The sequence below is a fragment of the Hyposmocoma kahamanoa genome, unplaced genomic scaffold (assembly GCF_003589595.1).
Source record: "Hyposmocoma kahamanoa isolate Upper Pololo Valley unplaced genomic scaffold, ASM358959v1 116, whole genome shotgun sequence".
NCBI classification, from domain to species: domain Eukaryota; kingdom Metazoa; phylum Arthropoda; class Insecta; order Lepidoptera; family Cosmopterigidae; genus Hyposmocoma; species Hyposmocoma kahamanoa.
In genome coordinates, this window is record NW_020653391.1 from 5,218,752 (window position 1) to 5,235,680 (window position 16,929).

A 16,929-nucleotide genomic window follows, 5' to 3' on the forward strand; every position below is an offset into this window, starting at 1 on the left:
ATTCGCTTAAATTACGACAAAAATTATTACAAAGAGCAACAACGTATTTTAAAGTAGTCGAATTCGTTAAAAAGGACGCCATTCGATTTTTCACATACGACTACAATATTCAATTATAGTAGGTATGAACATAATAGGCAAAGGGTATTTGAAAAATCTCGTTAAATTGAAAATTAGTATTTGATTTTTTGTTTCAAAATTAATTAAATATATTGACAATAAACTTTAACTAAAATAAATAAAAACTAGATTTAAAACACATTAATATATATATACGCGCACTTTATTAATAAAATAAAATCCATCACAAAAAAAGTCAACCATCACAGTCATACCTAATATAAACCTATAATTAAAAACCAAAACAATAAAGATGGCGGCTAAACCAGAGCCTATCGGGCCACGTAACGGTCACGAATTAGCACCATTGAACACCCGCGATGGCGTAGACAGACCCCAGGTCACCATAGTCCTCCAAGGATCCCGTGGCTCCCTCCAAAGGGAGATGCCAGGAGAAGATAGGGCAGCCTGGTCCGGGAAATTGCAATTCTTCCTGTCGATTATCGGATATTCGGTCGGCCTGGGCAACATCTGGAGGTTCCCGTATTTGTGTCAGCAAAATGGTGGAGGTAAGTTTTATTTTTATTTTATTTTTTTTAAAAAAAAAACTAACTCCTCGGTCCGAAAGCTCCGTGATTTTTTGACTCCGTTTCAGTGCGTTGGCGGTACCTGCTAGGTCACGTCTAAAACTATGAATTTACTCTCGGAGGATGAGTTCTATTCCGTAGAGTCTCTTGCCAGTCGTGAGCACTGCAACAGTGGTACGAGTATGGAAGTGTATGTGGCACCTGGTTGGAGGTGAGGGCTCTCTTAGTGTCATTATAATGATTTTTAATGACATTATCAATAAAAGGCCACAAAGCTGATATCCTCGTGAAAACGCCAGGCTCACTTCTTTGAGCACATCGCTTGTGCGGGACGCCAAATGATGTGATTCCTACCAGTAGACCTTTGTATACTAAAGGACCTCCACTGTCGCCCTGAAAAATTAGAACATGTCACTATTCTTGGCCGCTGATCAAAGTAAAGACTAGGTAAATGAATTGATAACATAGGCCGGACGTCCTGTCACATATCCTTTTACTGACAGACACCCTACAGAGATACAAAATAATAAACGGCACAAATGTCACTTTTGTTATTGGAGATTATCTTAAAAAAATTAATGACCTTTATAATCATCAGAATCATCATCATCATCATCAGCCTATCGCAGTCCACTGCTGGACACAGGCCTCTCCCAATGCAGCATTTCACCCGGTCCTTAGCTTGTCGCTTGCTACCGCCAGCAGCCTTTCGCAGATCGCCACTCTATCTGGCCAGAGGGCATCCTACACTGCCTTTGTAACGTTAAATAAAACAATGTTGTATAAAGAAAAACAACACTGACTATCGGAGCATTGGGATTTTATTTGCTACATTGCCCCCGTTGTATGTATGTATACATACCTACTTTTACTGTATTATTATGTACGTCGGTGTTTAATTTCCTGTATAGTACGTTAGCGTATATTTGGATTAGATTGCCTTGTGGGAAAGTTTTATGTCGGATCATTTATATAGATAAAGCGAACTATAGCCTTGGATGGGTAGACTGGATTGTCAATCCAATGAGGATGTAGGCCTTTGAGTCCAATACACGCTACATATACACACTCGATCCCGAAGTTGTCACTTCTTTATACGTTTGTTTCCCATCATACCTTACAAGTGTTTTCGCCGATATTTCCTCTCGCACAGAGCATGTTTTTAGTAATACTATGGCGGCGGCGTACGTGCCTATATATCTCATTGCACTTGTCAGATGCGTAGTATAGTAAATTCACTTTGTGGACAAGGACAGAAGCAATCTGCAAGAAAATATACATGAGCAAGAGAATTTGAAGATCATCTAGGTTTCCAGGCCAAATTATCAACACCATAGGTTTTTACTTTAGGAGATACTCAGATTACACCAGGTCGGCTACAGGTAATGCTAAATTAACTATGTATCTGATACCAACATACGATCATCGACTTTGAGGAATCAATGGAAGAAAAGGAATATTCGCTCTAAGTTTGTTAAGGATCTACTAGCAGTAGATTTACCTTGTAACAGAGTTTGTCCAGGGAAATACTGCCACCTGACCAGCAGTTATGTTAGCATTACTGTGTTCCGGTTTTGAAGGGTTAGGGAGCTGGTGAAATTACAGGCACATGGGACTTATCTACTTATGTCTCAGGGTGACGGGCGCAGTGGCAGTGTCTCTCAGAGTGGCGTTGCAAATATTATAGACAGGCGTGTAGCTTATCGTCAGGCACACGACTTGTTCGGCCCATCACTTGATATTATAAAAAAATCCACGTAACCCATAAACGTCTCACAACTATAGATCTCGCTGAGTTAAGGCCACAGTGGTCTAATGCGAGTTGAAACCTCACAAAGAACTTTCTCACATGCTGGTTGCCTGTTCATGCGGTCCTTCTTCATTAAATCAAAGTCCATATAATTTACAATAAATACCATTTTTTCCGTAGTAGTACCGAAACCCATAGCTTCAAGAGCTTCGCCTTCTTTAATTACAAATTCTGGACCGACCATTTTTATAGGCCAGACTCGTTGGTTGAACACAAGGCTCCTCTTTGTTCTAATCACAAGAATGTCGTAGTCCATCGTAGTGCTGTTCCAGAGAGGGTGTAGAAAGAAATCCATGATTTCATATGATTGTCCTCTTTTTAATAAACTGTCCGTCCCTACTGTTACGTGAGGACGGTAGTGATGAAATGCACTAGAATAAGAAAATATTTCAATCGGTGTAATAAGCCCATATCCACAAAAGGACAACTTTTCAGGTGAGAAGTTTAAAGATTCTACGAACGACATGAAAAGACGATATGTCCTGTAGGTTTCACGTTAAAGCAACTGATACTAATATGATTATTAAGTAGAAAATTCATCATCATCATCAACCCATTTATACCCCCCACTGCTGGGCACGGGCCTCCTCTCAGATCAGGGTTTAAGCCAGAGTCCGCCACGCGCTTATCAGTGCGAGGTTGATAGCGCACTTTCTTGCTGAACTCTGGAATCATGTTATATGTGTATTTTATATATTTGTATATATATTATATGTGTGTATATTTACGCTAAATATTTTATGTTTATAATGTTTATGTAAGTGTTGGTAGGTACCTTTTTTCTGTTTCTATTTTTTTCTATTTTATAAAAGTTTATTATTTTTCTCCCTACTTTTGACTTGCAGTGTTGCCCGCTTATGACCTTTGTTCTCACTACTTTGATTTGAGATAAGTTCATCTTTGCTCACCTTTTCTATAATTAATTTCTCTGATGTATTTTTTGGTGCAATAAAGAATAGATATGAAACAGGAATGTCACACTTTTTCCAAGTGTTGTGAACATTCTTCGACGTGCAGGTTTCACGACGTTTTCCTTCACCGGAAAGCTCATGGTAAAATTCAAAATTAAATTTCGCACATAAATTCCGAGAAACTCAGGAGTGTGAGCCCTTATTCGGACCCACGGCTAGGGCGCCGTCACTCGCTCGGGCTACGTAACAAGTGCCTACCGCTGAGTGTATCGCCGATAGTGCAAGCGCTCAGACGAGTCTTTCATTTAAATTACAATCCTTATACAACCCCAGGATTCGATTCCGCACGACTGCACACGGCGGGCAACGTCATTTTCACCTCTCTGGGCGCGTGCTTAGGTTCCTTTTTCCTCGTAATGAGCGCCTGGTTTCATTAGTCAGATTTACTAGGCTATTATAGCGAAGGTATTTTCGAAATTATATGGAAGTGATGTATCTATTACGTGAGAGGCGGCAGATCAAACCAAGGCTCCCATGCTATGCTGCCATCCGCTAACTAAAACGTATGTAGAAAATTACGATAAAATCATTCTTACAAGAAGCAATGCGCGGCTGATAGCAAGAATCTTTGATGTACAATCACAGCTCCGCAAAAATGCAATAGAGAGTGGTTCGGATGGTATATCGCCAAAAAAGGATTTTCATTTATATAGGCTCGCTTTCTTGACAATCCTGAAATCAGATTTTTTTCATTTATCCTCAAACATACTAACAAATGGACGACTGGTCTAATACCAAAACCTCGAAAAAAGTGTCCGAAATTAACCTATATAAACAATCATGTAATGGGTCTCTTTCTGTCTTGTGTGAACGCCATGTGTAGGAAAAGGACAGTTAGCTACTATTTGATTATTTTGATTGCTTCTGTAATTTCTATTTACGATTAATTTTAATATAAATATATACTACTACATTTTTAAATGATAACTATGATTATACAATATATTTACAAATAGACAAAATATCTGAACATTTTTATAGAAATCAAAGTTATCGTAATAATTTTAAAATGCACTATCAAAGGTTTTTAGGTTTTTAGCTGAATAGCAGTTTTAGCCTAAAGGGCAATTTGCTGTATTGAGTCAAAGTTGTAACACGGCGAACATTTTGACAAAGACGTTGGAGTTTAAAAATATTGACATTTATAAAAATGGAGTTCTTTATTGGAATTTGTGATGTCTTTTATTTTATAATACCAAGTAACGGAAAGAATAGGTCGTGCGCCTGATGTTAAACGACCTACCTGTCCATAGCAGTTGCAGTGTCACTCAGAGCTCTGCAAAAATCTGAGGGGTGCTTTCAGATTTTTTCCAGTGCGCCCGTAACTTCGAGACAAATTAAAAAGTTCCATGTGCCTGTACTTCACCAGCACCCTTATGCTTCAAACCCGGAACGCAGTAATGCTCACATTACTACTTAACGGCAGAAATACGCAAGGCGGCAGTATTTCTCTGGACGAACCCTCCCACGAGGAGCTCTACTGCTAATACTAAATAAACAAATAACTCACCTAAAATGAATCCTGGATTAAATCCAAGAACTAATATTATTATACTAAAACTAAAAACAGCCATAATTAATACAAAAACGTTGATTGTTGTTAAGATTTATAAATGCACTGCAGTTATTATTGTAACTCTTATTTATCTCTTTTATCTACTAGCAACATAATTGTTTAAGACTATAAGAATCAACTAAGTACTTATACATATTTACGTAACTACTAATACAGGGTGAAGCAAAACGATTTCAAAAGGCCGTTGTGTATAGACAGCTGAACTTAAAAAATAGTTCGTATCCTTGGTATAATGAAGGCACATGCGACAAATGACGCAAAGAAACAATTTCATAATTATGCAAGTAAACACTATTGCGTGGTTCCTGCTTCCTACCCTCTAGGATTTTCTTCCGATTAGCTTTTTAAAACTTATTAGAAAGGATTTTTATAATTATAGAGTCGAGTTAATATATCCTACCTTGGCATAATAAAATCACATGTGATCGTATATCAAAACTGCTACGTAGATGTTCCAGGTTCGATTCCCGGGCAGGGAGAAATATTTATATGGCCTACATTTATTTCTCTCGTGAGTGTGGGTGTAAGTTGTAGTTGTCTATGTATGTATCCATAGCACCCGCGACACAGGGTTTCCCAAATTTTTTTGAGTGTGTGCGTTATTATTATTATATGAGAAATGTTATGACTATCCTATTTAAGCATCGATTAATTTCGTTCCTTTCACTCTCATAGAAAGTTGTCATTTTGTAGATGTGACCTTTTGTACCCAGGTTGCGAATTAATTTGAAACTAATGCCGATTTATGGGGATGACCTCCCAAATTCGCATAACCTCAAGTAAATTGTTTATGGAGAACTAACTTTGATTTCTCGAATTTTAAATAATTTATGAAATGAAATGACGTTTATTGCAAACATGGTACAAAACTAGTTCTTACATTAAATTTTAGAATCACATGGACTCTGACAGGGTTCAGCAAAATATACTTAAATCTTTTTAACCATATATAATATTATTAACTAGTAAAATCTATTTCCAATAATTAAAATGTTGTGTGCTAAAGCTACTTGGTTACGAACAGGGTACTTAATAATTTAATAAAAAAAAAGCAGGTTAAAGACAATGAGATATTTTGTTGTAGCTCGTTATCTTGCATGAACTCTGAGACAGAATAGTATGTTTTTTTTTATTAGCAGTGCCTTCAGGTTGTAGTTGAATAAACTGTTTTTGGTTATTTTTTTTATATGATTGGGAATTATATTATAAATTTGTAATAATCTGTAGTATGGACCTTTTTCAAATATTTCCAGGATCGGTTTTGGGAGGATTCATTTATCTTCGCGACTTGCACTCTTGTTAAATTCAAATAAACTGAGGTTATTTCGAACAAATCAATCAATTTCTTTATTCCTCATCATAGGTCATAACATGATAGAGTGTACAGTCTTATATAGTACAGCTATGATGCACCTTTTACAGGGTCATACGAAAATGTATGTCCAATCTAATCTTAATTTATGAAATATTAAATTATAGATTACAAGGTCAACTAATAAACCTATTGAACGTCAGAAGAAAATTTAAATTCAATCTCGTATTTAATATTCAATTGTAAGCATGTACATTATAATTCACACTATATCGTCATTCAAATATTCATCAACCGTACAAAAAATCTTTATTGTATTGTAAAAGGAAACATAATATACAATACAATTAAATTAAAAATAACCAGTTCGTTGTAGAGTTTAGGCACCATGTTAATGGCGCTTTTTTTCTTAAGAGCTGTTTTACAAGAGATGGTGCCAGTGGTGAAATGTAGCGAAAACAAATGTAGTGACTTGACTGCAAGTTCTCTACTTTATTACAAGTTTTGCGGGTCGCAAGCCTAAAAGGCGTGCAAAAGATGAGGCCTATACTCAACGGTGGGTGGGTGTTAACGAGCTGAGATGATGATAATGATTACAAGTAAAGGTGGGTGTTTAAACAAAAAGCACTAAAAAAGCTTTCTTTTTAAATATGCACATAAGCACGCTTTTCAATTTAAGCGTAAGCGTTGGTCAGAACAATGCTCAACAATTTGATTTTTTGAAACGTGCTTTTGTTTCAAGTCCTTAAAACCTTTAGTGGTTTACTCTTGCTTTTCGCTATTAACACAACATTGCAAGCTTTTTTTAACTAACTACGCGTTTTAACTAACTAACGTTTGAACTAAGCGTTCAAACGTTTTTCTAAACGATTTTGTAAGCTTCAAATTAAAAAACGTTTAAGTGAAAAGCGTTTAAAAAAGTACGCTTTTTTAAAAAAAGCACAACGTTTAAACGTTTAAAAATATAAGCAGTTTTTCCCATCTCTAATTACAAGTTATTTTGAATTTAGGTGGTTGATTTATCATACACAAGATCAAAAAGGTGCGACCATATTATTATAACTTCTGGCCATGTATGATGTGTGTGGTCAATCCGATATTTATTTGAAAAAACATTACGATTTAGGGGCACAACATGGAAGTTATTTTTATGACTTCGATTACCAAGTTGTGCACCCTGTATAATATTAAAAAAAACCTTGATTATAATAGGAAATGAAACTATTTTTCCGGACTTAAATCGCGTATATTTGTTTTTTCTAACAAACAGTCAACCGTGACCATGGGAACTGTAAAGGGCCCGAAACGTCGGTTTGTTGGAAAAAACAAATATGCGCGATTTAAATCCGGAAATATAGTTTCATTTCCTATGTGTAACAATCGCGAAAACCTAAGAACTCGAACTTTATTCTAATTTAATTGTTGTAAAAAACAAACTATAAATTTAAATGCAAGCAAAGCCACGTGTCGGGACGAGTACAACACGTGTATGCTACTTAATTACATAACGCATCGTTTATGCTTTTGATAATGTCTATTATAATAGATATGTATACAATGATTATGTGGTAGTATTAACAAACAAATACAATAAATTGTTGAATTTAAAAAGACGTTAGATGGTATTTTTAATTTTTTTTTTATGATATACACATATATATATTTATAACATAACAGTTGCAGTGCCACTAAGTGCTTTAAATCTCAAAGATCTGAGGGGTATTGCCACTGCGTCCATCACCCTCACACATAAGTTGACAAGTCCCATGTCCCTGTAATTTATAATTAAAGTTTTTAAAATTAACTTAATTAAGTGGCCGAACGGTTACCATGCTGTACTGCCACGCAGAAGTCCCGGGTTCGATACCCGTGCTGGAAGAAATATTTATATGGCCTACATTTATTTCTCTCGTAACTTCAGGTGTAATTTGTGGTTGTCTATGTGTGTGTCCATGGCACCCGCGGTACAAGGTTTCCCTAGACGCTATAAGTGTGTGCGTTAAAAAATACATTAACACCCTTACCCGTCAAAATCGAAACACAGTAATGCTCATATTACTGCTTGGCGGCAGAAATAGTAAGGTGGCAGTACCTCCCTGGACGAACACTTTTACAAGGAGCTCTACTGCTAGTAGTTTCCTGTAAAAAGAGGATTTGTAACGTTGTCTACCGCCCAGGTGCAATGAGGATAGCGAACTTCTACTAATTTACAACTTTGCAGGTTTCTTTCATTCTAAAACCAATTAGTATTTATAGTTAAGACTGCATTTCGTAAAGATTCAGCATGCATTCTCTTAACAAAGCCATAACGAACTCTGACACCCAGAACACACAAGAACCTATTATTTAATATAATATGTAATACTTTATTATGTAATATAACGCCGCGGAAGCTGATGACTAAAGGCCACGGGCTGGATCGAAGCATATCAAGCTAAAATACGACTTAAATACATGTGTTATCCATTATTTTAGTGTGACGATGCGACCTCTTTCATCCCACCTTTTCATCACCATGTTCTCTGGTTCCTGGCCACCTCGTTTGAAATTTCCAATCGTTCTTAAATTCCTTTTCTTCGTCACTCTTTCAAGCACACGTGTTCACCTTCATAAAAAATTCTGATCTGTTATACCATTGAAAATCATGTAACCTAACTACATATATAACGCAGTATTTGTACGAATACAGGCCCTTTTGGGGTAAGTTTGCTTATGTTAAATGTTAATCCGTTGTAAGGGAGTGTGATCACAGCGCGGAGATCAAATGTAGTATAGAATAAGCACGTAACGCGTTTCTAAAGTTGAGTCATCTACTCTGCAATCGATCCTTGAAGATCTCTACCAGGGTGCGTTTGACGCGTTGCTACCTGTTTTCGGTTCTTCTGTATGACGTAGAATTCTGGACGTTAACTTAAAATATGAGCAACCGCTTAGAAGCCTTTTATATGTGGGTCTACAGAAGAATTTTAAAAATATCGTGAGCACAGATAGTGAATGAGAAAAGAGGTCTTGAGTACTGTCAAAAAACGCAAACTACAGTACTTTGATCATGTAATGCGTAATGATAAATACTACCTACTCCGACTAATGCAAGGAAAGATACAGGGAACGAAACCACCTGGAAGAAGGCGTACTTCGTGGCTTACGACTCTCCGGACATGGTTCAACCTGAGCACAAGATCCTTGTTCCGTGCAGCTGTGTCTAAAATTCCGATAGCCCTAATGATAGCCGACCTCCGGTAGGAGATGGCACCTCAAGAAGAAGGGAGTGTTTTATACCATTGTATCTGTTTTTAAATCGTTATTTTATTTTATTACAGTCTTTACGCCTTTGCTTTACCTGTTCTTTTCTTTTCATGTACCTTCTCTTTCTTTATTTCTACAATAAATTAATATGGTCCGAGCTTCTATTTAATTACGCGAGGCCCGCGTGACATTAGTTAATATGTCTGAGTCTCAAGGTATATAAGAATCTATTGTTGATACAAAAATCGTACAAGCATAAAGAAAATCCCTTCCAGACCAGGGTTTCTTAACCTGGTCCACGGACCCCTAAGGAGTCCGTGTAATGAACGCCAATCTTCACGGCAAACAGTTGTAGTAGCAGTAGAGGTTCTTGTGAAAGGGTTCCTCCCGGCAAGTACTGCCACCTTACCTATTTCTGCCGCCAAGCAATAATGTGACCATTATTACGTTCCGGTTTGGAAGGCCAAGGGTGCAGGGGAAATTCTGACTTGTCAATTTATGTCTCAGGGTGACGTGCACGATGGCAGTGCTCCTAAGATCTTTGCGATTTAAAGCTCTTAGAATCGCAACTGTTAAGGATAGGCGTGTTGCTTACAAATAACCTCAGTACAGAGTACTAAAAAACTGACCTCAAAAGTACGTGGAATTATTTTTTGCCAAGTTTTTTTGAAATCGCTTACCGGAAAGAGCGCAAACGAAGAATGAATCCGGATTCATCCCCTAGTTCGCCACTATACGGAACTTGACACAGGAGATAATAAAAATCGGTTCTCACTCAAAGTATATTGAGAGAAAAACGCCTTGAATAAGAGAATAGCAAACTCAACCATTAAAATAATTGTTCCTTATAATAAAATTAGGCGCTATTTATAAAAATGAATATTCATGCATGAAAAGCCACTCTTAGAGGTCGATGATTTTCTTCAAAATTAAATGGGACCACTATGGAGATACCTTTTTCCAACCAAAAAAAAGAATCATGAAAATCGGTGCACAAATACCGGAGTTATCGCGTAACATACATACAAAAAAAACTAACAGTCGAATTGAGAACCTCCTCCTTTTTTTGAAGTCGGTTTAAAAAATCTACGCACGTGGTCGCTACATAATGCGCTGCAATGGCGCAGTAGCCGAATCAGCATCCTGAATGGTGTGTTAACCAGATTCCACATTCTCGACATAATTACACCAGACTCGCCTAATACGGGAGTATAGAGCTAGGTTTCTTGACCTGTGGTCCATGGCCCCTAAGGTGTCCATGTAATGAAAGCCGGGGGACCATGGCGAGCCTACCTAACATAATGGAACAGCAACCGTCGCACTAACTATTCCTATGTAATTAAGTAAAGTTTAATGGTAAACAATATAAGCTAGTAAAAGCTAAACTTAGTTTTTTATCGTTTCGGAAAGGTTAAGTGGGCTCTTTGACATTTTGAGATGGGTCCATAACTAAAAAAAGGTTAAGATAACTTTTTCTCGACCACGGTAGGTCACTGGATCGAGTCCAGTCGCATCGAAGGAATTTTGTGGAGTATTTCCAGAAAAAAAATTATATCGTGATAGTAATAACATCTTAATATTAAATAAAATAAATATCACATAAGAACCGTTAATAATGTTAATGTTTAACCACCATTTAAAACGTAACATGACCTAACTTTTTATCTTTGTTGCCAGGAGCGTTCCTGATACCCTTCCTCATAATGCTGATACTGGAAGGGATTCCCCTCTTCTTGATTGAGATGGCCATCGGTCAGAAGATGCGGCTTGGCTCCCTAGGCGTGTGGAATACGATTCATCCATGGTTGGGAGGAATTGGAATATCGAGCTGCGTTGTGACTCTTTTTGTGGCTCTGTATTACAATGTCATCATCACTTGGGTCTTCTTCTATCTTTTTAACAGTATTCGGGTAAGTTGAATCTATTTTATAAGATTATATGTGGTTACATTGAAATTTTTTAATACGTTAAGTCTCTAGCGTGCCAAGAGGCTTATACGTGATTCGGAATTAGTAGTGGCGAAGCTGCAGAGCCTTGAACACCGCCGTAAAGTTGCCTACTTATCGGTATTCTATAGGATATATCACGGAAAGTGTGCGAGGGAATTGAACGAATTAATTCCGCCTTCCCCTCTCCATCATCGGGGAACCAGACGTATGCTGAGGTTCCACCCCTATGTTGTGGATATTCCAAGAATTTGCACGAAGCTTTTCACTTTTACATTTATATGGCGCACGGCTATGGAGTGGAATTCCCTGTCTGCATGCTTGTTCCCTGAACGGTGTAACTTGGATCATTGAAAGGCGAGAGAGAATGGACACTATTTAGGTGTGCGTGCTCCAACGTCAATTTCCATCAGGTGAGATGGAAGTCAAATGCGCCCTTATATTTTAATAAATAAAAAAGACCGACACTGTCAAAAGAATATAGCTCACATAAAACTAAGCTAAGAAGTAGCAAGGCCGTATCGTTTAGATGAAGGCATAGCCCATAAGGACTACACCTCAAACGTAGTCGACTGAATTTACCTGTGATAGAACTCGTTTATAATAAAATCACATTTTTCACCAGCTGACAGCGGACCAGCTTCCCTGGGCTCACTGTCCCGCAGACAACAGCAGCCGTGAAATCGAATGCAACAAGGCTTCAGCTACGGTCTACTTTTGGTACCGCGAAGCATTGGACGCGTCTCCCAGCATTGAGGAACCGGGAGTGCCAAGATGGTGGATCGTCTTGTATCTGCTGCTCGCCTGGTGCATTGTCTTCTTCATTGTCATGAAAGGCATTCAAAGTAGTGGAAAGGTGTGTATTTTGAACTAATTCAAGTTATATTTTGATATTTACCTAATGTGACCATCATTTTTTCCTTCAAGGCGGGACGAGTGTAAATTTATCATTGTTTTAAAAATTTAACGAATTTAGCTACGAAATGTATAACGATTAAATAAAGTGAAAAAAAGAATTTGAAATATTTAATGATCAAAAATTATTTATATGATATAAAACAAGAACTAATCTAGTGTAGTCTGGTGGGCTGGTTTTATACATTTTTCGGACAAATTTGCTTTAATTTGTCAGGTTTAGTTTTTAAATACGTTCCACGGGACGAAACCGGCACCACCACCGATTGATTCCCGCCAAAAAACGTGGGTAGCTTTATATGTAGTTATATCTTTCTAATTTGTGAACACAACTATGTACCTAAATGGCGCGGGCGACATGGCTTACTTGCTGCAACGCTTTCGCGCCATTATTTTAAATTTATTGTCACTTGTGTCCTATTTAGTCAAAACGGGATATTTTTAAGTATTTTGGAAACAGTGGGACACATTAACATTGAAAAATAGCGCTACCCTTTCGGCGACCAAACATACTCACATAATTGTCCCAGTTAATTTAAGAATTTATATATATAGGCTATAAAATGGTAGAAGATTCTGAAGCAGAAAGTTGTGAGATAAAAATTCATGCTCAGAAGGCCATCTACGTTTCCCTTTTGAATAGCTTAACTTATCCTTTGACAGAATTAACTGCTAGCCTTTTGGTCACCGAAAGCCAAGGTCACCTGAATGTTCATTAGCGAGCAGGTTTGCCTGTACTCCACAGAACCCAAGGGTTTCTTCTACAAAACACATTAAGCTGTAGCACGGGCTAAGGTGGACGGAAGCCTTTTGGAGATTTCGGCTGCTCTGGTTGCGAAGCCTACGCTACAGCACAATACACTTCAAACCATTAAAATATTGCAGGTTGTCTACTTCACATCGCTGTTCCCGTATGCTGTGCTGACGATTTTTTTCGTGCGCGGGGTTACGCTCCCAGGCTCCTATGACGGCATCATCCATATGTATAAACCGAAGGTTGGTCCTAAACTTTTAGGTAGGGTAGTATATATATATATATATGTAGGTGGAGTCTCCGATAGGTTTGTGCGGAGCTTTTAAGACCAAGTATAGTCCACACATTACTCCACAGTCAGACACAGTACTTGTAGTCCGAATAAATTAATAATGATATATCTGGCATATGAATTGAAGTCAAGTGAATTTCATGTATTATGTTAAAATATCTCAGCTTTACTTCTAAAAAAGGAGGAGGTTCTAAATTCGACTGTGTATTTTTGTGTATGCTTACTCTGACATTTCTGAACCAGTATCAATGATTGTTTTCTTGTTGTAAAGAGGGTACCTCAGTAGTGGTTTCATTCAAATTTGAAGGAAATATTCCACCTCCAAGGGTGGCAAATTAGGGGATGGACCAGGATTATTGGGTTTCACCCATATTTCGTAAACAGATTTCAATAAAACTTGCCATATAGATGTACTTCCACAAAATTTTAAAGTCGGTTTTTTTATTCTTATTTACTCTTTCGTTGTATGGTAGAGAGACATGGATATATAACAACATAGACAGACAATAATAATAATGTTTATTTTATTTATTTATTCATGGAAAACCAACAGCTTCTTACATTTAATAAAAACAGGGAAAGAAAATTATAGCCAATTACAGGTTTCCTATAGATTCAGACAAATAATACACGAGCATTAAACAAACGAAAATTAAACAGTATTTCTTAACAACATGCACTTACATAAATACAACAACCCAATTCCTGCGGTAATCGCAAATTATTCAATAAAATTAAATAAAATGTCCGTGAGTTTACGCTTTAGCTTTATCAACACTAAAATTGAATACATCAACAGTCGATCATGATTGCTCAGTACACTTTACAAGCTCTTGCTAGCTCTACATAGAAAACTATTTTGTCTATAGTTAGTCCTCGCTAAGAAAACTGCAATAGGGTAACAGTGTCTCATAGAACGACTAGGTACAAAGAAATATCATCCAGTAAGTCAAAGCAGTCAACATTACCATTTATAATGTTTAGAATATACGCTATATTCAAGATTTTTCGGCGAATATTTAAAATTGATAGATTCATATTCTTACAGAGACGTGTGTAGTCGCATGAATTATACGACTTACTCATTTTATAGCATAAGAACATTGACAGTCAATGCATAAGAATGTAATAAATTTATTTTGGACTCATTCAATTCTGTCGATATATACTTGGTATTTCGGACTCCAGATTTGGGAAGCATATTCTAACTTACTATGTACATACGCACAATACGATATTCGTAAAGTTCTTGGCCGTGAGAAACAGACTGCGTTATGCGTATGACTTAGTAACCTTGGAGGTAACATCATCAATATGAGTCATGGACCAGGTAATGTGTCAGGTAATCACACTATTAGCTGGTCTCAAACTAGGGATTCATAGTATAGATACTATGAGTATCATAGCATCGAAATTCAGGTCGAGGGTAGAAATAAAAAAAATATTTTACACCCTCTATAAATTTCTACTTCCCGCATTTTATTTATGTGTATTTAATTTCAACATTTCAGCTAGAAAAACTACTAGATCCGACAGTCTGGCTAGACGCAGCAACTCAAGTCTTCTACTCCTTCGGTCTAGCCTTCGGGTCTCTTATTGCTTTCGGCTCTTACAATCCACCGAACAACAACTGCGTAAGAGATGTATTACTGGTCTCCGTTTGTAATGCGCTTACGGCCATCTACGCGTCCGTTGTCATCTTCAGCATTCTTGGGTTTAAGGCGTTCACTATGGTCGAGACTTGTATTGTCAAGTAAGTTATTTACCTGTTTTACCAGTTTCTCCTGTTGGATGCTAATTTTTTGTGGTGTTTCTGTTTCTATCAAGAAACATTCATCTCCGACATTAATCCATAAACGTCCCGCTAAGCTGCAATAACTCTACTATACCTCCGTATAGAGACTTGGGGGCTTCACACACAACACATCATGCCGGTTTCATCTCAATTCCATCACCGTTAAATCAAATGATATATATCGCAGCCTTGCTGTAATAAGTTCACATCAACAAAATGACCAATTTTGTTTTTCTGTTTGAGGTGAGAGATTTAGAAATTATACGGACGAAATGAGTCCTAACTTTTTTCTGCTTAAATAGGAGAGTTACATAATTTCACATATTCATACTGGACGGAGGCGTAGACCTCGGCATACATATCTCAATCAGATTGAGGGTATCCTTAAAAAAGGTTGAGTTAAAAGTGCCAAGAAGGTACTGATGAGAGTGAAGGAGGTAAAGGAGGTTTGTTAGGAACGTAGCAGTTGGAGATCCATAGTCTTTTTTTTATAATATCAAGTGACGGGACGAACAAATCGTGCGCCTTATGGTAAGCTACACGCCTATGCGTAACAGTGGCAGTGCCACTCAGAGCTTTAAATCGCAAAGGTCTCAGGGGCACTGCTACTGCGTCCGACACCCTGAGACATAAGTAGACAATAACCATGTTCCTGCAATTTCACCAGCACCTTACCCTTCAAAACCGGAACACAGTAAAACTAACATATCACTGCGTGGCTTGGCTCTGTCTACCCAGGGAGAAACATGAGTGATCATATGCATGCATGTATATACATAATTTGTTTCATGTAGTTCATATTATTTTTAAGACCTTCATATGTTAAAAGCACATTTGACGTATGTTGACATGTGGTCTATTACACCAAGGTTATGAATTACTAAAACGAAATTGCACAGTCCATATCAAATATAAAATCCAACGACGGGTCAGAATATTTTGGCGCTTACAACTCAGTTGCACAAAAAATGTTATTTACATGTTTTAAAAGTATGAAAAAAGTTTCTACGTCAAAATTGCAAATTATAGCCCTTTCGAGCTAAAGACTACGGTTTGTTTTCAAGTATATATCTGCAAAAATGCAATTGTTTCTCCTTTACATTTTACCACTTTGTCACTTTACAGCTTTGTCACTTTACCCCAATTGACTATACGAAATTTCGTTTCCAGGGAAACCAAGATCCTGGCGCTACACCACATCGGAAATTTCACTCTCAATTCAACTGCGGAGTACTACAATGAGCATTATCCTCTATTAGCGCCTAACCTGACGAAAGCCCTTAATCTCACTGGGTGTGCGATGAGCAAACAGCTTAATGAGGTAAGATTTATTTAGATTACAATTGGGATTTTGTCGGAAAAGCATGCGCAACAATATACAAACTTAATACATATATAAAGATAAATGTAATTATCACTTAAACCAGTAAAACAAATATGAAGGAGAGCTATGATAACTTTAAAATAAACACTTAAAAAAGATGGAACCTTAATTATTATACAATCATGATTAAGCTATATAATTAAATCTTAGAACACTAACAGTGCCCAAACTATAAGTAAATTAATACCTATGGGTGCTATGACTAACAAGACGCCTAAACATATTTAGGCATCTTGTTTGTGCATACTTTCTTTAATGAGTACCTATGGGTACTCATGTAT

The 16,929-nt window shown here is 37.2% G+C and overlaps 1 protein-coding gene across 1 annotated transcript in view; it reads left to right on the forward strand.

The window, feature by feature from the left end:
• Nucleotides 1-319: 319 nt before the first annotated feature.
• The window catches only part of LOC113239819 (sodium-dependent neutral amino acid transporter B(0)AT3), a 28,495-nt gene continuing 11,885 nt past the window's right edge, over nucleotides 320-16,929 (forward strand). Inside the window, exons 1-6 of the mRNA XM_026476960.1 lie at nucleotides 320-629; nucleotides 11,240-11,472; nucleotides 12,134-12,364; nucleotides 13,309-13,419; nucleotides 14,981-15,222; nucleotides 16,435-16,585. Of these exons, the coding sequence (XP_026332745.1) occupies nucleotides 374-629; nucleotides 11,240-11,472; nucleotides 12,134-12,364; nucleotides 13,309-13,419; nucleotides 14,981-15,222; nucleotides 16,435-16,585 (1,224 nt within the window). The 5' untranslated portion in view covers nucleotides 320-373. The remainder of the gene's footprint in view (nucleotides 630-11,239; nucleotides 11,473-12,133; nucleotides 12,365-13,308; nucleotides 13,420-14,980; nucleotides 15,223-16,434; nucleotides 16,586-16,929) is intronic.